Source organism: Phoca vitulina, unplaced genomic scaffold (assembly GCF_004348235.1).
Source record: "Phoca vitulina isolate PV1807 unplaced genomic scaffold, GSC_HSeal_1.0 scaffold8, whole genome shotgun sequence".
NCBI lineage: Eukaryota > Metazoa > Chordata > Mammalia > Carnivora > Phocidae > Phoca > Phoca vitulina.
The window spans coordinates 24673780-24696067 of NW_022589711.1; the positions used below are offsets into that span (position 1 = coordinate 24673780).

General features: G+C 40.3%; 1 protein-coding gene across 2 annotated transcripts in view; it reads left to right on the forward strand.

Moving 5' to 3' along the window:
- The window catches only part of COL8A1 (collagen type VIII alpha 1 chain), a 160980-nt gene extending 139372 nt beyond the window's left edge, over positions 1-21608 (forward strand). The window contains exons 3-4 of one of the 2 annotated variants that reach the window (XM_032406406.1): positions 13293-13620; positions 17012-21608. In XM_032406406.1, the coding sequence (XP_032262297.1) occupies positions 13296-13620; positions 17012-18921 (2235 nt within the window). In that variant the 5' untranslated portion in view covers positions 13293-13295 and the 3' untranslated portion in view covers positions 18922-21608. The remainder of the gene's footprint in view (positions 1-13292; positions 13621-17011) is intronic. The other variant, XM_032406407.1, reaches the window with a different exon arrangement.
- The last annotated feature ends 680 nt before the right edge of the window (positions 21609-22288 follow it).

Consider the following 22288-nt stretch of genomic DNA (forward strand, 5'->3'; position numbering starts at 1 on the left):
AAAGGTCAACAATTTGGCTGCCTCATGCCCTGTACCTCTTACCTTTAAGCCCACAAAGACACGTACGTACCACATAGTAATTAGTTAATAAATATTTCAGTATGATGGAAGATGGGAAAGGCTAGGATTTGTTCCTTGGTTCAAGGAATTTTGTTTGTTTCACAGTTTCCTATAAAAATACCAAAATGAACAATCTACTGCCGTAACAGCCTGCTAATAAAAAGAAAATGCTAACACAGGAAGTTGGCTTGCTCACTTAATCTTCTGGATATACTGATAGAGAAGTACTAAGTGCCAATCAGAATGAGACAGGAAAAAAAAAAAAAGATCTTCCCATAATTGTCAGTCCTTCCTTGCAACCATCCTAGGAAAGTATTGGCAGAAACATCTATGGTAGTAAAGGGTTCTCTCTCCTGCTTCCAGGTAGTGCCCATGCTGGCTGGGAACTGAGCACAATGTTCTTTGTATTTCAACTTTCTCAATTTTCAAAACTTTCACCAGAACTTTTAACTGTAAGAACAACCACTAACTCATTTGAGTTTCGCCTAATCTCTCAACCTTTCTTAAGATGCTGAGCAATAGTGAAGCATCTAGGAGACATACAGAATTAGAGAAAAGGAGAAAAGGCAAGAGCTTCTAATATGACAGCCTTCCTCAGAAAGTTGGAGCCCATAAACAAGACATCTACTCCTCCCTGGCCCTCCCTCCCACATCTAGAGGTTGCCTAAGGACCCCAATTTCTTACACTTTGGCACCTAGATGGCCATTCAGGGAACATGTTATGTGCTCTTGTCTTTTTGCCTAACTTGGCTTAAACTTTCTATTCTCTACAACCTTAGATATTTGGGAATGAGTATAATTTTATCACTTTATTTTATTCAATTCATTTCTTACTTACAAAGGATTACTTCAAATACAACTACTAAGTTTTAACTGTCCCTGTGACAAGGATATTGCTGAGTTCTATTTGGTTGAAATTCACAAGTTCAGGGCAAGATCAAAGTGTTTGCAGTAAAAGAAAAAGGAAAAAAAAGAAAAGAAAAAAGAAGCAAAGCTGTTTGCAGTGAACAAATATTCCATGAAATTTTTATTTTATGTAATATATTATAACTATTTGCTCTAAGTAAGTAATTTTACAATGTTCAGTTCAATGGATTATATTAGATGAACTGTCCCCACACATTGTCCCTTGCAACAGCCTAAAAACAGCTTTAGTTCACACTGTATGATTTACACAAACTGCAGTAGTACAAAGAAGACAGAAAAATGCTCTCCAGAGTGCTCCCCAGTCCTCCTCGGGCTCTGCCAGGAAGGAACTGACCTTGCTGCATATCACCAGGCCCATAGGATGGGGAGGCCTTATTCTTGGGATGCTCTCATCATAGCCTCCTTTACTATAGAACTGCCTTTAAATTTTGGATTTTTAATTTTTCTTACATAATGAACATTGTTCCTCCTAAAAACATGACTATGTCAAACTATTCACTACCCACTTCTCCTTCCCAAGATGCATACTCTGTATTCATTTGTCATTTCTCTGACAGGAGGCATACATCAACACTTGATAAATGACTCCAAGGGAATTTTTGAGCTTACACACTGTAAGAAGTTTTTTTTTTTAAATCATTTGTAGCCACTTTTAAAAGATTTCTCTAAGTAAGCTGCCATTTTTATTTAATCTTTAAATATGGTAAAAAAATTACAAATCAGATTTTTATCCCTAAACTTTGTTTCTTACCGAGATCCTTCTTTTTGTTTCTAGTCAGGCGCAGCTCATTTCATCAGAGTAATACTTACAGGGAGGGGGGTGCATTCAAACTCTTCCTGTTCCATCTCCAAGTGTTAAGAAGGGAGAGAGAAATATTGAAAGGTAACTGGAAGTGTGAGATTAATTAGCTTTATGACATCCAAAAGGCTTGAGTATGTACATTCATGAAACCATTTATCTAGGAAGTGTGGATATGTTATTCATGTTCACAGCTACCATAGAATTTTAGAATACAGGAGACCTTGAAGTCATCTAGCCAGTGTTCCCATTCTGCAAATGAAGAAACCGATGCCTCAGCAGGTTGGTGCCTGGCTTAGGTCAGAACTAGAATTTAGGTGCTCTATGCTCTGAGAACAATGATGTGGTCATGTTATGGGGAGAAAAGCAAAACAAAGCAAAAAAAGGAATCCACTTTAGAACTTTCTCTTTTAAGAGTCCTCTCAAGTATTTTATAAACTATTTGGCAGCTGACATGATTCCATTTAGAGAGACAAAAGGAGTTAATTGCAGACTTCGAGTATGTGAACTATTATTTTAAGAAAAATATTCTCCAGATGTTTCCCACCTCCCTTGAGAATGGAAAAGAGGAAATGAGTTTAAAGTTCAGCAAGAAAGATCCAGATTAGATATTAAGAAATGTAGGTCTATGAAATCCTGCAGTTGGTTACTGGGGAATGTTGTGAAATCTCCTCTTCTGGAGAATTTGTAGAATGTAGGGGTTGGTCATTTGTTTCAGAGGTTATGTGGGTGGCCCATTTCTAGAGGTGGGGACACAACCTAACTGACATCTCAGGTTCTGTAGGTCCTGTGACGTCATGGTCTGCTGATAGCTAGTAGGTGAGGTTGTTTGCTGCTCTTTGTTATAGCAGATTCATCAGTGAAGCATGTAAGTCAAGCTGCTTTATATTTATATCAGTCCTGATAGATGTAAATGGGCAGATTAATTAAAACTAATGAGTGCTTATGGGATGATCTTGCCCACTGCCTTCATTGGAGTGACTGACCAACATCTGGAGAGGTTTATTTCTGTAGGTTCCATCTTAGCATATTCACCTTGCTAGTGACTTTATAATTTCATGAATACCTTCCAAGTTTGTGTCCTAAGTCCAAAAAGCAAAAAGGAAGGGATCCAGTCCAGGATCACATCCTATATAACAGAGAAATTCTTTCAGCTAAAAAGGCAGCCTTGGTATTTGGAGGTCAAGATGGAGAAAAGTGACAGTATAGTTAGATCTGTACCTTGTAAAACAAAGTAGGAAGATTTTTAGTTAATGTATTGGGTGATGGCTTCCAAAAGTAATCAAATAAGGATTTAAAAATTTTAACTTGGAATCTAACAGCCTTCAATTTCAGTAAAATAATTTTATAAATACAGGACGGGAGATATCATTTGAGCTTAACATTAAAAAAACTTAGTAAGTGGATATAAGATTAATAATATAATGTATTTGAAGTATGTTCATGGTGCTGGCATAAAGTGCTCAAAAACATAGCTAATATTATTATAACTTTTATGTTCATTGGCCCGCCTTCCCCAGCGTCCTCTGGTTCTAGTTTTCTGGTTTTCTCATATTCAGCCATGGATTTTGCCCCTTGCCACCCTGGAACAGCATTGAACCATTCTTCCACCTAACCCCCCAAAATCCATTCCCACAAAAGAATTAGGTTTTCTTCAGAAGGATTAGGGTTTCCTCATCTCTGAGGATATGAAGGAGGAGATTTACAATCCATATCTTATAATAAACATAAAAAGCCTGTCTGAAATGAATTTTTCTTTTCTTGACTGCTCCTCCAATGGAGATCTCCTTTTCTGGTACTCTCCTCCATGTAGTAATCAACTCTGCTCACACTTAATCTCCTCCAAAATTCCCCAGAATTTCTCTATCCTTTATTATTTAGAGTTGCTTCTATCTTCCTTTAAAACCCAGGTGCCAGCCCACCCAAGCACAGAAGACTCAGTTTCTAGAGTAAAATGGGTTTCAAAGAACATCATCTCCACAAATAATAACCATCTACCTTCTTACCTAACCTCTCCTGCTTTGTTTTTCTCCATATTATCCAACACTGCCTATATTTAGGTTTTTGGCTCTTTTTTGTGTTACCATCAAAGCATAATTCTCAAAATGTTAAAAACACAATTCTCAGGCCAGACGGCTTCCCAGGGGAATTCTACCAAACATTTAAAGAAGAATTAATACCTATTCTTCTGAAACTGGTTCCAAAAAATAGAAATGGAAGGAAAACGTCCAAACTCATTTTATGAGACCAGCATTACCTTGATCCCAAAACCAGACAAAGACCCCATCAAAAAGGAGAATTACAGACCAATATCCTTGATGAACACGGATGCAAAAATTCTCACCAAAATACTAGCCAATAGGATCCAACAGTACATTAAAAGGATTATTCACCACGACGAAGTGGGATTTATTCCTGGGCTGCAAGGTTGGTTCAACATCCACAAATCAATCAATGTGATACAATACATTAATAAAAGAAAGAACAAGAATCATATGATCCTCTCAATAGATGCAGAAAAAGCATTTGACAAAGTACAGCATCCTTTCTTGATCAAAACTCTTCAGAGTGTAGGGATAGAGGGTACATACCTCAATATCACAAAAGCCATCTATGAAAAACTGACAGCGAATATCATTCTCAATGGGGAAAAACTGAGAGCTTTCCCCCTAAGGTCAGGAACATGGCAGGGATTTCCACTCTCACCATGGCTATTCAACATAGTACTAGAAGTCCTAGCTATAGCAATCAGACAACAAAAAGAAAAGGCATCCAAACTGGCAAAGAAGAAGTCAAGCTCTCACTCTTTGCTGATATATGATACTTTATGTGGAAAACCCAAAAGGCTCCACCCCAAAATTGCTAGAACTCATACAGGAATTCAGTAAAGTGGCAGGATAGAAAATCAATGCACAGAAATCAGTTGCATTTCTATACACCAATAACAAGACAGAAGAAAGAGAAATTAAGGAGTCGATCCCATTTACAATTGCACCCAAAACCATAAGATACCTAGGAATAAATCTAACCAAAGAGGCAAAGAATCTGTACTCAGAAAACTATAAAATACTCATGAAAGAAATTGAGGAAGACACAAAGAAATGGAAAAACATTCCATGCTCATGGATTAGAAGAACAAATATTGTGAAGATGTCAATGCTACCTAGAGCAATCTACACATTTAATGCAATCCCTATCAAAATACCATCAACTTTTTTCAAAGAAATGGAACAAATAATCCTAAAATTTGTATGGAACCAGAAAAGACCCCAAATAGAGAAAGGAATGTTGAAAAAGAAAAGCAGAGCCAGTGGCATCACAATTCCGGACTTCAAGCTCTATTACAAAGCTGTCATCACCAAGACAGTATGGTACTGGCACAAAAACAGACACATAGATCAATGGAACAGAATAGAGAGCCCAGAAATGAACCCTCAACTCTGTGGTCAACTAATCTTCAACAAAGCAGGAAAGAATGTCCAATGGAAAAAAGACAGTTTCTTCAACAAACGGTGTTGGGAAAATTGGACAGCCACATGCAGAAGAAGGAAACTGGACCATTTCCTTACACCACACACAAAAATAGACTCAAAATGGCTGGAAGACCTAAATGTGAGACAGGAGTCCATCAAAATCCTAGAGGAGAACACAGGCAGCAACCTCTTTGACCTCAGCCACAGCAACTTCTTCCTAGAAACATCACCAAAGGCAAGGGAAGCAAGGGCAGAAATGAACTATTGGGACTTCATCAAGATAAAAAGCTTTTGCATAGCAAAAGAAACAGTCAACAAAACCAGAAGACAACCGAAAGAATGGGAGAAGATATTTGCAAACGACATATCAGATAAAGGGCTAGTATCCAAAATCTATAAAGAACTTATCAAACTCAACAAAGAACAAATGATCTGATCAAGAAATGGGCAGAAGACATGAACAGACATTTTTCCAAAGAAAACATCCAAATGGCCAACAGACACATGAAAAAGTGCTCAACATCGCTCGGCATCAGGGAAATCCAAATCAAAACCTCAATGAGATACCACCTCACACCAGTCAGAATGGCTAAAATTAACAAGTCAGGAAATGACAGATGTTGGCAAGGATGGGGAGAAAGGGGCACCCTCCTACACTGTTGGTGGGAATGCAATCTGGTGCAGCCACTCTGGAAAACAGTATGGAGGTTCCTCAAAAAGTTGAAAATAGAGCTACTGTACCACCCAGCAATTGCCTACTGGGTATTTACCCCAAAGATACAAATATAGTGATCCGAAGGGGTACGTGCACCCCGATGTTTATACCAGCAATGTCCACAATAGCCAAACTATGGAAAGAGCCAAGATGTCCATCAACAGATGAATGGATAAAGAAGAGTGGTATATATATACAATGGAATATTATGCAGCCATCAAAAAAAACCCCGAAATCTTGCCATTTGCCATGACGTGGATGGAACTAGAGGGTATTATGCTAAGTGAAATAAGTCAATCAGAGAAAGACATGTATCATATGATCTCACTGATATGAGGAATTCTTAATCTCAGGAAACAAACTGAGGGTTGCTGGAGTGGTGGGGGGTGGGAGGGAGGGGGTGGCTGGGTGATAGACACTGGGGAGTGTATGTGCTATGGTGAGTGCTGTGAATTGTGTAAGACTGATGAATCACAGACCTGTACCTCTGAAACAAATAATACATTATATGTTAAAAAAAAAAAAAAAAAGATAGTAGGAAGGGAAAAATGAAGGGGGGGGCAATCGGAGGGGGAGACAAACCATGAGAGACTATGGACTCTGTAAAACAAACTAAGGGTTCTAGAGGGGAGGGGGATGGGGGGATGGGTTAGTCTGGTGATGGGTATTAAAGAGGGCACGTATTGAATGGAGCACTGGGTGTTATATGCAAACAATGAATCATGGAAAACTACATCAAAAACTAATGATGTAATGTATGGTGATTAAGATAACATAATAAAATAAAAGTAAAAAAAAACCACAATTCTCATTCACAAGTGAACATGTCAAAGTTTTATTTAACATGATGACAAAGTGGGTTTGAAATAAAATATAAACCTGGGGTTTTTTTTTAGTCATCATGAGCTGGTAAAAAAGAATGCTGAGATAATGCTAAATTAGATACAAAACTGGTTAACATAGTACAGGGCAATAAAACTGTATCCTGGTCAACATGGTTTAGAGTTGTTACTATCTGTAATGCTAATCAATTATGCATTAAGTTACATGTCCCTAGATGATCCTAAGGTGGGCTTATTGGCGTGATAGTAAAAGGTCATGTAACCATTCCTCTTTTGCCTTAGCCAATTTTGGGATATATTTTTAATTTCCCCTTCCCACCTCCCACTAAAAGTAAGCTACATGTGCATTGCCGTTTATGAATCAGAAAAGGTGGGTGTCCCCTACCAGCTGCTCATGTAATAAAAATAACAACAAAAGTTGTATGACATGGGGCGCCTGTGTGGGTCAGTCAGTTAAGTGACTGACTCTTGGTTTTGGCTCCGGTCATGATCTCAGGGTCATGAGATAGAGCTCCACATTGGGTTCCATGCTCAGCAGGGACTCTGCTTGAGATTCTCTCTCTTTCTCCTCCTCTGCCCCTCCCCCACTTGTTCTCTTTCTCTCTTTAAAATAAATAAATAAATCTTTAAAAAAATTTGTACAACACGGTAATAGGTTGCTTTATGAATGTTTCTATAATTATTAATATTCAAGTAGGAAATGTGAGGGCTTTCTGTCAGCAACTGTTGTAGACAGGATTCTAAATGCAGAGGGAGGCTAAAGTAGATATTTTCTAAAGCCTCTATCAACACTAAGAGTTTTGACTGCCAAGCTCTATCAATAAATATTGAGAAAATCAAAAGAATATCACATATTTTCCTTGTCCTCAAGAAGTTTACAATCATGTTGCGGTCTAATGGACAAAAAAAAAAAAAAAATAGGAAAAAACATAAGGTTGATGAGCTGCATTTAACTTTGTGTTAAATTTTCAGGCGACTGGGTGGCTCAGTCAGTTAAGCGTCTGCCTTCGGCTCAGGTCATGATCCCAGGGTCCTAAGATCGAGTCCCACACTGGGCTCCCTGCTCAACGGGGAGCCTGCTTCTCCCCCTGCCCCTCCCCCACTAGTTCTCTCAATCTCTCGCACACGCTCTCTCTCTCAAATAAATAAAATCTTTAAAAAAATAATTTTGTGTTAAATTTTCAGTAGGACAAGGAAGATAATGATGGTTGAAAAGGTAGGGAAGACTTGACGGAAGAGGTAGGAATTAAGTTGGTCTAGAGGAATGGTAGGTGATATGGGCTGAGTTGTGTCCTCCCCAAATTCATATGTTGAAGTCCTAACCTCTAGTATCTCCAAATATGACTGTATTTGAAGAGGGGTTTTTTTTAAAAGAGGAAATTAAATTAACATGAGGTCAGTAGGGTAGGCCCTGATCTAACATGACTGGTGTCCTTATAAAGGACACAAACACACAGAAGAAATATCATGTGAAGACATGGGAGAAGATGGCCATCTACAAGCCATGGGGAGAGGTCTCAGAAGAAACTCCCATGCCAACATCCTGATCTCTGACTTCTAGTCTCCACAACTGGGGGGAAATACATTTCTGTTGTTTAAACCATCCAGTCTAAGATTCTTGGTTTTGGCAGCCCTAGCAAACTTATACAGTAAGGTTGAAATCTGGAGAAAGATTAAAAAGTAAAAAAGGAGAAACCTCCAGGGGAAGAAAAATACAATAAAGAGGTCAAAATGAGTATAGACGTAGATGAAGAGTAAAATTTTGAAACATAGGTTTACATTAGTGAAAGTCACCTGTAACTACCATTGTGATAAATAGGATTTTCTCGGGTTTTGTTAGTATTGTGTCTTGAAAGACAAATAAGCCTTTCAACTTTCACATCTCTATCCAAAATTTGCTTTCTCAGAAAGATCTTACCTCACCACCCTTTCCAAAACAGTGTCTTCTACCCCAAGTCATTTTCGAGCCCTTCACTCTGCTTGGTTTTCTTCACAGCACTCAAATCTAGAATTGTAAAATTTATTTTTAACTTGTTTATTATTGCCTGTCTCCCCACACTGGAATGTGAGTTCAGTAAGATCAAGGACTTCATCTAATTCACTCCTTTCTCTAGTACCCATAATAGTAATAATTAGTAGGCACTCCTTACAGATCTACACCTAATGAATGAATTGCTCTGAGAAATGCAAGCAGGACAGAACCTTCTTTAAAAGGCATGGGAAAGCCAAGAAGACAATTCTGGTGAACACTGCAGGGGTAGGATTCTGTCTGACTTCCCCTTGCTTCAGGGGCGATAAATCTGAGGCCTTGAGAAACTACCAATCCTGTGTGAGGGGCTGCCCAGCAGCAGATGAGAGAGGCTTGTCCACACACACACACACACACACACACACACACACACACACACGTGCAATGCGCACACTGTGTTAGCACCATGTGAAAGGGAAAGTTGGATTTAGGGCAAGAACATTCTTTTGCACAGCAAGCCAAAATCTCATGGGGATAAATGTACAAATAAAATGCTGAGGAGTGTCTAAAATAATATATATCACATTATTCTGTTATATACACTACAGGTCACATGAGGAAACTGAAACTCCCTGCAGCCCTTCCCAAATACAGGGAACCATTTAGGGCTGTTCAAAATGATTAGGATTGACAACTCTGGCACCAGAATGAATAACTGCCTTGGTTCAGCTGTTCTTTTTTGCCATATTTAACAAGTACATTTTAATGGCCATTATTGTTTTATTCATGTTAGGTTTATCATTACTGCAGTTAACCTCACATTTATTTTGGCTAGTATCCTTCTTTGAAAGTCTTTGACATTTCAGTTGGTTTTGATTTGTCTTTTTGGTCACACTCCATTAATAATAACTTAAATTTGAATGGTGCTTTTCAGCTTACAAAAAAAATCATATTATCATTTGTGTCCTTGAACAGCTCTGTGGGAGAAGCTGAGATTATTACTTCTTTTTTATAGTTGCTGTTTTATAGGGAAGGAAACTGAGGCTTAGTGAAGATAAGGGACTTGCGCAAAGTCATAGACATGGTGAGTAGCAGAGCTACAGCTCGACTCCAGGTCTTTGGCTTCTTCTACAAGGCTTTTCTCATAATGACATGAAACCCATCACTAAGTTGGCCTGATTGGCAAAGATCCACTGTCCACACACAGTATATATGTTTATGTTCCTGCATAATCAAGCGCACACACACACACACACGCACACTCACGCACGTGTGGTATCAAATAGAAATCTAAGAAAACAGCGACTAGAACTCACATTATTGTGTCCTGCACCCTCAGGAAAAGGAAAAAGAGGCACCATTTCTCCCAGCAGAAATTCCAAGGCTCCTTCTTCCCGCCAGGTGTTTGTATAGCGTTACACAAATCTGATGTTCTTTTGAGTGATTTGGGGAGAACCACCACACCACTTTGACCACCAAAAATATCCTCAGGGACAAGAGGGAAATTAGTAAGTGTAAGTCAAGTGGTAAATTCTAACCAGGGCCCCTGTATAAATATTCAAGTTAAAACTGAACAAAGTTTATTTAAATAAAGAGCCAGAGAAATGGCAGATGGCAGACCTAAAGAGGTGGTTTTCAGGAGAGAAAGGCCAAGCTTACAAGAGGAAATAATTGTAGTAAAGAAGGATCCCACTGGGCCTTTGGTATTCAACTGGTCTTCTTCCCAGGCATTTCGCTTCCTTCCAGTTTTCCAATGTTTCATTAGATTGTCCTGGTTTAAAGATTATTAAGTGTAATCCAACACATTCACTGAATTGATGGAAGGGTGAAGGGCCAAGCATGCTCCTTATTCTTAAAGGCATCACCACAAGCTTAGGGTTTAGTAATTAAATTCAGTCATCCCCAAAGATGGAATTAAGTCCCAGCTTGTACATCACCAGGTATTACCATGTATTTCTGGTATGGATTAACATTTTCAGCTCTCTAGTGCCTGCCTTAGACATTGAATGTTAAGGACTTCAGAGAACAATTGAGTCTTATTTTTAACAAATAAAGAAGTTGAAGGGATCTCTTGAGATATATAAAACTGAGAAATAAGGTCTGAAGTTCTAGTCTTCCAAGTGGACAGAGTAAGGAATAGTGGTGTGTATAGTATGCTGTAATTTGTGTCTTAAAGGTGCGTGTGGTATATGTGCATATTCTTAGAACATCTCCGGAAACATGAAGACAATGGGAAAAGTTGTTGCTTCCAAGGGAAGGGATTTAAGTTACTGGACAGAAGTGGGTGGGAAATTTACTTTTTTTCTGGATATCCCTTGCTACTCATTAATAGTTTATACATCTGTCACGTCTACTAAAAAAGTATAAGCTCTGTGGGGGCAGGGCCCATTGACCATATTATATTTACCTTTGTAATCCCTGGATGGGTCTAGCATTGTGTTTGGTAAGTAGTCAATAAATTTATCATTGAGTACTTACAGCAGATGTTCTTCTTTTCCCATCTAAAATAAAACCGACTATTACCGAGTATAAATCAATACTAATTTTGTGGCTCTTTCCAAATGGTTTATAATAATTAATCATTCCTAGACAGAAAATAATTCCTTTCTATCTCCTCCCATTTACCAGCCCATGTATTATTTCGAGTACATTTGAATCAACCAGTTCTTGAGACTATTCTGATTTATGAAATGGAGGACATTTTATAAATCATTTTGCTGACAGATGTTTTGGGGAAAGATGACTAGTTAGTATACTTTAAAAAATTGTAAAGCGGTGAATTTTGTGGTAGAGATTCCATTAAATATTTTCTTAGGTGCTTTTTATTAACCAATTCTTTTATAGCCTGTTCTCACTCTTGGCACTACTCTTGAATAGGATGTCGCAAAGTCAACACATATTTTCTAAGAAGTGGAAAACTATGATCCAGAATTAAGTAAGGCAGAAGCAAAGAAAACAAACTCACAGAATGGAAATTATAATTATTTAGAGATAGAAGTTTATTCAAAGTTCTCCAGAATATTCTTACATTAAAAATTGTGAGAACCTTGCCACTTCTTTCTCCAGCATAATGATGACACTCCACTGAGGATTCAGATTTTCATCAAGACCTTTTAAAGGTGTGGGGAGCACCTTATTATGTCGTGTCAGTACCCTGGAGAACAGACTTCAATGTGTACCACACTTGCCCTCTAGTGGGCCTTTGTGAGCACTGCAGTTCCCTGGGCTTTTGGGTTTTCAGCCCTAGACATTTCCAGAGGTCTTTCCGAGTTGGTTTTTTATAAACATATAAGCCCCATTAATATTTATGCCATTAACTGTTAAACTGCAAAGGATGCTATTAAAGGGCTTGTACAGCTTATTGTCGTGAGTAGTTAGACATCGTTGTTTTCTTTATACAACTAGTTTGCCTCGTAAACTCCTTTCTTTCATAATAGTATAAAGACAAACGTCAGCGCACTCCAGGTCCAATTAGGCAAATTCTAAATTAACGACTTTATAGTATTTAAGTAGAACGAAATGGCATTCCTGTATGTGCATAATTATGATAGTGATTTTTAAAATATTTTGGGACTGTCACATGAAGTACCTTCTCTCCAATTCAGAAGACTTCCACAGTTTTCATTACTGTTGTTTGCTCGCTCTTTAATGCTTACATTACTTTGTGACCACACCAAAGCAAAAGGCAGATGAAAAATCCCAGCCCCTGGCGTAAAGCCTATCAATTACTAACCGTTTCCACTTAGAATAGAATTTTGGCTCGTACTAACAAAGCCTGACTTGCCACCAAGTTGGCCTCCTTTTGGACAATGTACTCTAGCCATTAAGATTAAGTTTAGTGCAAATGTGTGACACTCAAAATAATAGCGATTTAAAGAAGATGATAAAGGTTTAGCTCTTTCTTGTGTAAACAAATTTCAAATGTAAGGATTAATAGGGACCTTCGGGTTCAACCAAGGCTGAGGTTTATTCTAGCTTGTTACTCCACCATGCTCAGTGCACGGATTTCACTTCCTGGTCCCAGGTGTCTGGTCTGTTTCCAGGCAACATAACCACATTTCAGCCAGCAGGAAGGAAGAGGAAAAACAGGGCCACTCTTTTAGGATCTTTCTTGGAAGTTGTACCCATTACAACTACATCCAATTGGACAGAACTTTGTCACATCGCCACACTTGGCTGAAATGTCTTTATTCTGGGCTGCTCTGTTCCGGCTAAAAATCAAGAGTTCCAGTACTATGGAAGAAAGCAGAATTGATATTTGGGGATATACAGCAGTATTTCCCATAGCTTATAATCCCACCGATTGCCTTCATTTGACAGTTCCTACTCTTTTCTATTTTTTGCTTATTTCCTTCTGAGAGGTAACCATCCTCCTTTCCATTTGCCTTCCACGGGTGATGTTCTGATGGTAAAGACTGTTTCCTTTTTCTCCCCCTTCTTTCTCTAAGTAAACTCGTCACTTGGCCTGCCAGTTTTCACCATGTTGGTGCATTCATTCCTTCCGCAGGTGATGGCTATGCCACCTGGCCCTCCACTGCTGGGAGTGCTGCTTACCATTTCCCTGGGCGCCATCAGGCTCATTCAGGCTGGTGCTTACTATGGGATCAAGCCGCTGCCACCACAAATTCCTCCTCAGATCCCACCGCAAATTCCGCAATACCAGCCTCTGGGCCAGCAAGGACCTCACATGCCTTTGGGGAAAGATGGCCTTACCATGGGCAAGGAGCTGCCCCGCATGCAGTATGGGAAAGAATATCCACATCTACCCCAATATAGGAAGGAAATTCAGCCAGTGCCAAGAATGGGCAAGGAAGCAGCACCTAAGAAAGGCAAAGGTAACATCATATTCCTGTGCTGTTATGAAACAGCAGCTTTCCAAAATCCGAAACTATAAGATCGGGGGAGAAGCTAAATTTTAGAAATTTTTATTTTGGAATGTGTTACTGACATTAAGTGTTTACTGTGCTCTAAACTCTATCCTTGAAAAGTTCAAGACCTAAAAATACAAGCAAAATTACTGTTTTATGTTGTGCTTTATTATTTTAACAGCATTAAATGGCACAAAACATATTTTTATTCCCTTACTCATTATCCATTCCAACATTTGGCAACTATTTAATGAGCATCTATTTTTGTGTCAGAAGCTGGGCCCAATGCTGGGGGATTAAAGTGGTCGGGGAGGGGGGTGACAAGCCTACAGGAGGCTGCTGGAAGGCATGGAGAGCAGGACTGCTCTGCCTCTTCCAAACTTTTCTTCCCTGAACCTGAGGGAAACCAATCTGGATTCACTCCCTCTCACTGACACTCACTCAAAAAAGGTACTTCTGATTAAGACCGTTGAAACTAGAGATGGACAGGTTATTAATGCAATTTCTCAGCATCACGATGACCTTGAGTGAAAATTGCACGTGACTTGGTGCAGCAATATATTACCACCAAGAATTTAAAAAAAAGAAATCCATTATCTTAAAGAAACAGCTTTCAAGTGCTTTTCTGCAGTTTTTCAGGAGCACAAGGTAGATTTGGAATAAGAATAACTTCTAGTTCTTAAGAACCAATAGCCTTAAAAGACTTCGAAAAAAGTTTACAGCATCATCTAGTGTACAAAGAAAACTTGTGCTAGAATACCTTTTAAAAAGTATTTTTGAATACCATTAAAACTGCTTTTTTCCAACAAGTATCTGGCCAACTTGTTTCTGCTTCAATAAGTCTTTGGAAAACTCAAAATAAAAACAGGTGACTAGTCAGTCTTCTTTACTGGGAGAGCAATGTTGTTAAGGACCTGCTGTGTTAGAAATATATACATATGAAAGCACTTTGTGAACCAGGTGCTGGATAAATGCCAGTGTTTTTAAGAGCACTTTAAGCTACTACACCTGTTAATCAATAAACTGAGAGGAGGCTATGAAGGGTAAGGACTGCATATAGAGATGAAAATTTTTCCCATTGCCTTCCAGCCATATTCATTAGTTATTCAACCCCTACAAAATGCTTATCACCGTGAGAGACACTTTTTTAAAACTTCATGAGGTTCATCTGGATTTCTAGGAAACCTAGCAATTGTAGGAAAAGAACTGCATCGGCATAGCAATTCCCTTTGAGGAACTGGAGGTCATTCCCACTGGTCCCTGAAAAAGCAGGAATCTCTCTGTCTGGGGTACTAGTGGATTTGGTGCTAAGAGGCCTAGAGGCCAGAAATGAAAGACCTGAAAATAATATAACTATTGTATGTCAATTATATATTTCAATTAAAAAAAAAAACACCTCTCTGAAATGACTTTTCTTTGTAAAGTAAGATCTGTTGAGAAAATCAATGGCATAGGTAAGTAAAAATGCTCAGTAAATACTAAAGCATCATAAAACATTTGCGTTGCTACAGCTGGTCATTCAAGCAACCCTAAGAACAGAGTACATTCCAGGCACTGTGCTGGACACCAAGGAATCCTGATGAGTAAGACATGACCCTGCCCCAGACACTCTTGATATCGTAGTATGTACTACACAATTCACTTAGATATAACATGTCTTAATAGTACGAGACTATCGACTTAGCATAATTGAAGTATTCCCAATTTTCCTCTCTTCAGGAGCTGATATTCCACTTAGGGGATGATCTCAGCCATTTGTTCTCCTTCCTTTCTTAAGTGGCCTACCCAGCTTTTGGCACTTCCTGTACTTACTCTGATGGGTACCAGACTGCAATAAGAGAATTTGCTAAGAATATGAGTTCTGCGGTTCTATTTTGTTCCCTGACAGTAGGTCAGTGAAAAATATAATGGTCAGGATTAAGACGTGACTACTGGTTAACATAAAACTTTGAGGCCATAAATTTCACTTATGTTTCATTTCAGTAGCGTAGAAGATCCAGAGTTGTGTTACTCTGAAAGGCACAGTATAAGCATCATAACAGAGATGTGCTTTGTATTTTGACAACAATTTGTGAAAGCACAACGTCTTTCACATCTATTATCTAATCTTGTAGCGAGGCCATAATATTCTTGCTGCACAGAGAGGCAAGCCAAGACAGTGAAGGCCCAAGTGGCCCAGTCCAGATTCATTTCAAGACCAAGAAGAGCTTCCTGCTCCTCCCAGCTCAATTCCTTCTCCACGCTGCTTGTCAGCCTCAAGTATCTTATTCACTTCTTCTGTTTGAAACCCAATTTGCAAATGAGAAATAATTTATTAAAAATTTGAATTCGTATGAGACTTAGGAAATCCTATAGCACATTAAAGAAATTAAGCAAAAGTATTTGGCTCTAGAGGACAGATGTGAAAGATGTTATTTATTTTTTTTAAGATTTATTTATTTATTTGAAGGGAGAGAAAGAGGGCACATGTGCACACATGTATGCGAGGGAGGAGCAGAGGGAGAGGGAGAGAATCTCAAGTTGACTCCCTGCTGAGTGTGGAGCCCTAAATGGGGCTTGATCCCATGACCCTGAGATTATGACCTGAGCTGAAATCAGGAGTCAGCCGCTTAACCTACTGAGCCACCCAGGTACTCCATGTGGAAGATGTTATTAAACCACATACAGGATAAAATACTTCTATTCCCCCCTGAATCTACATGATAATTACTTTACCTAACACATCATACTGTATTTCAACACAAGAGGAAATATTATTTAGCCACAAATTATTATATAAAAAAACAAGGACATGGAAAAATATAGCATTAAATAGAAAAAGTAATAAAAAAAATAAAAATGGAGAATGACTCCATTGTTTAAAATACACACACACACACACATGCACGCACACACACACGCACACCTAGAACACAAGATGGAAGTACATATAAATGTCAAGTGATTATAGGCAAATTTGATTTTTCTTTATCCTTTTTTGAATTTTCCAAAATCTCCATAGTGAACACACCATAACAAAACTTGGAGTTTTGTACTTGGAAAAATGTTTTTTCATACTTTTTAGCTTTCTTTCCTTAACCAATGCTGATAAAAGCAGCTACAGGTATCAGTTCTCAAAAAGTATTTCAAACATGACAAAGCAATTATTAGCTTGATTGTTCTTTAAGTCCTGATAGTCCTGGAAGACGAACACATTATGCCTAGTCTTTCCTCTCAATAAGGAATAGACTAAGGTGTCAGAACTAAATAATGATCGTCATGACTTCCTTGAAGTGAAGAATAATAAATATTAATTTTTCTCTTTTTTCCCCTCCCTCTCCTCCTCCCTCTCCTGCTCTCTCTGTCCCCTCTCTCCCAGTAGAAATACCATTAGCCAGTTTACGAGGGGAGCAAGGTCCCCGTGGAGAGCCTGGCCCAAGAGGACCACCTGGGCCCCCTGGCTTACCAGGTCATGGGATACCTGGAATCAAAGGAAAACCAGGGCCCCAGGGATATCCAGGAATTGGAAAACCAGGTATGCCTGGAATGCCAGGAAAGCCAGGAGCCATGGGAATGCCTGGAGCAAAAGGTGAAATTGGACCCAAAGGGGAGATTGGGCCTATGGGGATCCCAGGACCGCAAGGACCTCCAGGGCCTCACGGACTTCCTGGCATTGGAAAACCAGGTGGGCCAGGGTTACCAGGGCAACCAGGTGCAAAGGGAGAGCGAGGTCCCAAAGGACCACCAGGACCTCCAGGCCTTCAGGGCCCCAAAGGGGAGAAGGGCTTTGGGATGCCAGGTTTGCCAGGCCTAAAGGGTCCTCCAGGGATGCATGGCCCTCCTGGCCCTGTTGGACTTCCAGGAGTGGGCAAACCCGGAGTGACAGGCTTCCCTGGGCCCCAAGGTCCCCTGGGAAAGCCAGGTCCTCCAGGGGAACCTGGGCCCCAAGGCCCTATTGGGGTCCCGGGAGTTCAAGGACCTCCTGGGATTCCTGGAGTTGGAAAACCAGGCCAGGATGGGATCCCTGGCCAGCCAGGATTTCCAGGTGGCAAAGGGGAGCAAGGACTGCCAGGGCTGCCAGGACCCCCAGGCCTTCCAGGGATCGGGAAACCAGGCTTCCCAGGACCCAAAGGTGACAAGGGCATAGGGGGTCTTCCTGGGGCTCTAGGACCAAGAGGGGAGAAAGGACCAGTAGGTGCCCCTGGAATGGGAGGTCCCCCAGGAGAGCCAGGCCTGCCTGGAATCCCAGGTCCTATGGGTCCTCCAGGTGCTATTGGTTTTCCTGGACCCAAAGGAGAAGGTGGGGTTGTAGGGCCACAGGGGCCACCAGGTCCCAAGGGCGAGCCAGGGCTTCAAGGCTTCCCAGGAAAGCCAGGTTTCCTTGGTGAAGTAGGGCCCCCTGGCATGAGGGGTTTGCCAGGTCCCATAGGGCCCAAGGGGGAAGCAGGGCACAAAGGTTTACCAGGGCTCCCTGGTGCTCCAGGGCTGCTGGGACCAAAGGGAGAACCAGGAATCCCAGGGGGTCAGGGTTTACAGGGCCCTCCAGGCATCCCAGGGATCGCAGGCCCAAGTGGGCCCATTGGACCACCTGGAATGCCAGGCCCCAAAGGGGAACCCGGTATCCCAGGGCCCCCTGGGTTCCCTGGAGTAGGGAAGCCTGGAGTAGCAGGACTTCATGGGCCCCCAGGGAAGCCTGGTGCCCTTGGTCCTCAAGGCCAGCCGGGCCTTCCAGGGCCCCCAGGCCCTCCAGGGCCCCCAGGGCCCCCAGCTGTGATGCCCCCTACACCACCACCCCATGGAGAGTATCTACCAGATATGGGGCTGGGAATTGATGGAGTGAAACCCCCCCATGCCTATGGGGCTAAGAAAGGCAAGAATGGAGGGCCAGCCTACGAGATGCCTGCCTTTACAGCTGAGCTGACTGCGCCTTTCCCACCTGTGGGGGCCCCGGTGAAGTTTGACAAACTGCTCTATAATGGCAGACAGAACTACAACCCACAGACAGGCATCTTCACCTGCGAGGTTCCCGGGGTCTACTACTTTGCATACCACGTTCACTGCAAGGGGGGCAACGTGTGGGTTGCTCTGTTCAAGAACAACGAGCCCATGATGTACACGTACGATGAGTACAAAAAGGGCTTTCTGGACCAGGCATCTGGGAGTGCGGTGCTGCTGCTCAGGCCCGGAGACCGAGTGTTCCTCCAAATGCCCTCGGAACAGGCTGCAGGACTGTATGCTGGGCAGTACGTCCATTCCTCCTTTTCAGGATATTTATTGTATCCCATGTAAAAAAAGAAAGAAAGATTTAATAGAAGAAAAGAAAATGACGCACCGAAAAAATCCAAATGAAAAACATAATTGCTTCAAAACATTTATATAGTTGGAAAGTTATATTTAAGTGAAAATCTAAACCATCATGTACAAATAAAAACTAAGATGCATGTTTAATGCTGTGCATAGCAGCCTGTAATTAAAAATGATGGGATAGATTTATGTATCAAGTACTGACACTTGTGTTGTACCCACTGGAATCATACTAGCTGTCGTATTGTTATATGCTTCCATGATAACCTGCTTATTCAGATCAGTCAAAATATTTCAGTATGAAAGATCATAGCTAATGAAAGTCACTTGCTCACATTGTTTAAAGATTTATAAATATGGCTTAAGGAAATGTCAATGATAACAATTATATACCGTATTTACTTGCATAATTTCCTCTGTCTTTGGGCAGATGTTTTGCCAGGGAAGGTGGGGGAGGAGTTCTGCTGTGCTATAGCCCCAGTGGGAGGGAGTCAGGGGGAGCAGTAGGGTTTTAGTCCAAGGGCTATTTCCCTCCCGTCAGAGGCTGTGTCTCTTATCAACACGAGTCCTCAGAATTGTGTATCTCGTGTTTCTAAAAGAACAAGTGAGCTAATCGCCTGCCGTGTAATTTACTCAGTAAATTCTGTGTGCCTCACACTGGATGAGACATTTGAGGGACATAAGACAGTGCCCCAAAAGGAGCTAAAAAAACAGTTGGGAGACAGGAGCAGTAATTAACTCGCTTATTTCTTAAGGATCCTTTTTGTTTTATTTTCTGTAATTTTTTTTCTTCCCTCCATGTAATTTCCACTATGACCCAACTAATATAAACACATGGAAGTCATAAGAAAAAAATAATAACTTCCCAGTTTTGTGGAATATTCATTATCAATAGTTTTTAATTATGTTTACATGTGTATAAAAATCCCCTTCTTTTGCCTACCCATACAAATGAGTACAATGAGGTTTCACCCATGAAAGGGCTATCGCTATTTTTCAGTAGCAGTTGAATTTTGAAGAAATTTCCTGGTGTAGTATATATGCAAACTGGCATGTTGTCTCAGGTTCCAAAGTCAATTTCCAAAACCCAAGCCATCCTTTATGTGGGGAGAAAAAAAAATTTCAGAATTACACAGGAAAATAACTTTTTTTGAAAAAACAATTTCTCAAGTTTTAAATTTAAAAATGGATGTACTAGTGTAGGTACTAAAACTGTAGGAAAAGAACTCTTTCTTTAAGCAACCTGTGGGAGAGCTATCTGAAATGTCAAAGGGCAGTAAGAGCCCATGCTGCTTGGGTCACCTCACACTCAGCACAAATCAAGAGCCAATACAAGTTTAAAGAGAAAAATAAGTATCTTTCCAGGTTTTCACTTAGGTACATACTAACTGCTGCGGGCATTCAAATCTGGTCTCAAAACACAGGCAAAATATGTCAGTCTGCTATGAGTCTGCTGCTGATACTATAAGCCACTGGGGAAAATAATGTGGGGCTATGGTGTTAGAATCTTGTATCTGTTCCTCAAAATTAAGAGTGAGAAGTTGAGGGGAAAGGTACAGATGGAAAAATACACAAATAAATACGGTATAAACACACATGGAAATGTGTCTATGTCGAATCTGAATCATTTTAACCATCCAGAAAAATTCTCCTCAACCTAATAGATGTCTTTCCTTTACATGGTATACGAGCACCATTTCTTCTCAATTTCTTAAGAAGAGAAATGAGTTCATTACCAGAGGGTTTCTTATTCACTGCTAATTATATGACAAATTTTCCCATCAAAAGATACCCGACCCAACCTTCATTTTCAAAGCAGACAGTGTCTATGTGGTCAAACATCCTTCAGATTGGTCTTGAGGATGCTGGTTTTGGACTGATGACTATGGAGGCAACAAGGATCCACTGGGGTCCTTCTGCTGAAGAGCTGCATTGGAATGGCTTGGAAGCAAGTCAGATCAGCTGATCTGTAAATCCATATTTATCTGTACATGTATGGGCTTTTTATTTCCACCAAGTAAGAGAGACAGTACCTCTTTCGTTAAGACCAAATTTCACTTTTTAAAATACCTTCCAACTTATTTATTGGTTGTTACTCAATTGCCTATATATATATATATATATATATATATATATATATATATATATATAATGTGTGTGTGTATATTATCAGGCATATGCTCCTAACTTTGAGATAGGGGAGGAGCAAAATCTATGCCAGATACTGTGTATTCTACAATGGTGCTAATCTCAGAGCTAAATGAATTACTCCATTTAATTTAAAAAAGAGTTTTAAATAATTATCTATGTGTCTGTGTTTCCCTTTTAAGTGTTGCACATTATGTTAACACGTTAGTGTAAAAGCAGATGAAACAACGACATGTTCAAAAGTCTAGGGGTAGTGCTATAATCCCTACTCAATTCAAAATCAGCTAGGACTTTTCCATGTGAAATGGACCAAACTGGCATTATGTTATTTAAACACAGAGTTTTAATGCAGTATGACATCCCACGGAGGGAAAGAATGTCTGTAGTGGGTGACTGCTCTCAAATATTTTACAGAACACCATGAAAGGTGACCAGACTGGTGACTTTTTTGAGTTTCCATGATAGATTTGAGACTTGTCAATAGCAAATCATTTTTGTATTTAAATTTTTGTACTGATTTGAAAAAAGACTTATTAAATATCTTTAAAAGTACGTTTCTCATCTTGTTCGTATCACTCAGCGGACACTGAACCTCATACTTTTTTTATCCCCCAGTGTACTAATGAGCTGCTGAAACAGAGACCAAAAACAATCACAGCTTAAACAGGACAATTATTTCTCTTTAACATAATAGCTCTGAGCATCAGCAGTCCAGGGCTCGTGTAGTAGCCCTAGTGAGAGCCCCAGGTTCCTTCTGTCTTGCTGGTTTTCTGCCCCAAAGGTGCTGCCCTCATCCCCAAAGTCCAGGACAGCTAACCATCACAGCCACATTCCAGCCATTAGGAAGGTGAAAAATCAGGAAGGAGAGGGCATGCTCCCTAATTAAAGAACTCAAGCCAGCAGTTGCTTACAGTACTCCCTCCCACATCCTATTGCTCTGAATTTAGTCACACTGCCCAAAGCTGCCAGGAGAGTGAGGGAAATTGAATATTTATTCAGGGTAACAACATGACCAGCTGAAATTCAGGGATTCTCTTAACATGGAAGAAGGGAGAATAGATACTAGGGGACAATTAGCTGCTGCATCTGTCACATCCATCATAAAAGAAAGAACTGCCACAAGCCTCTCTTCCTCCACAAGAAACCAATCTTCAAGTATTCTATTTTAGTTGGCCACGGTAGAGCCAAATATTCTGAGTGGTGA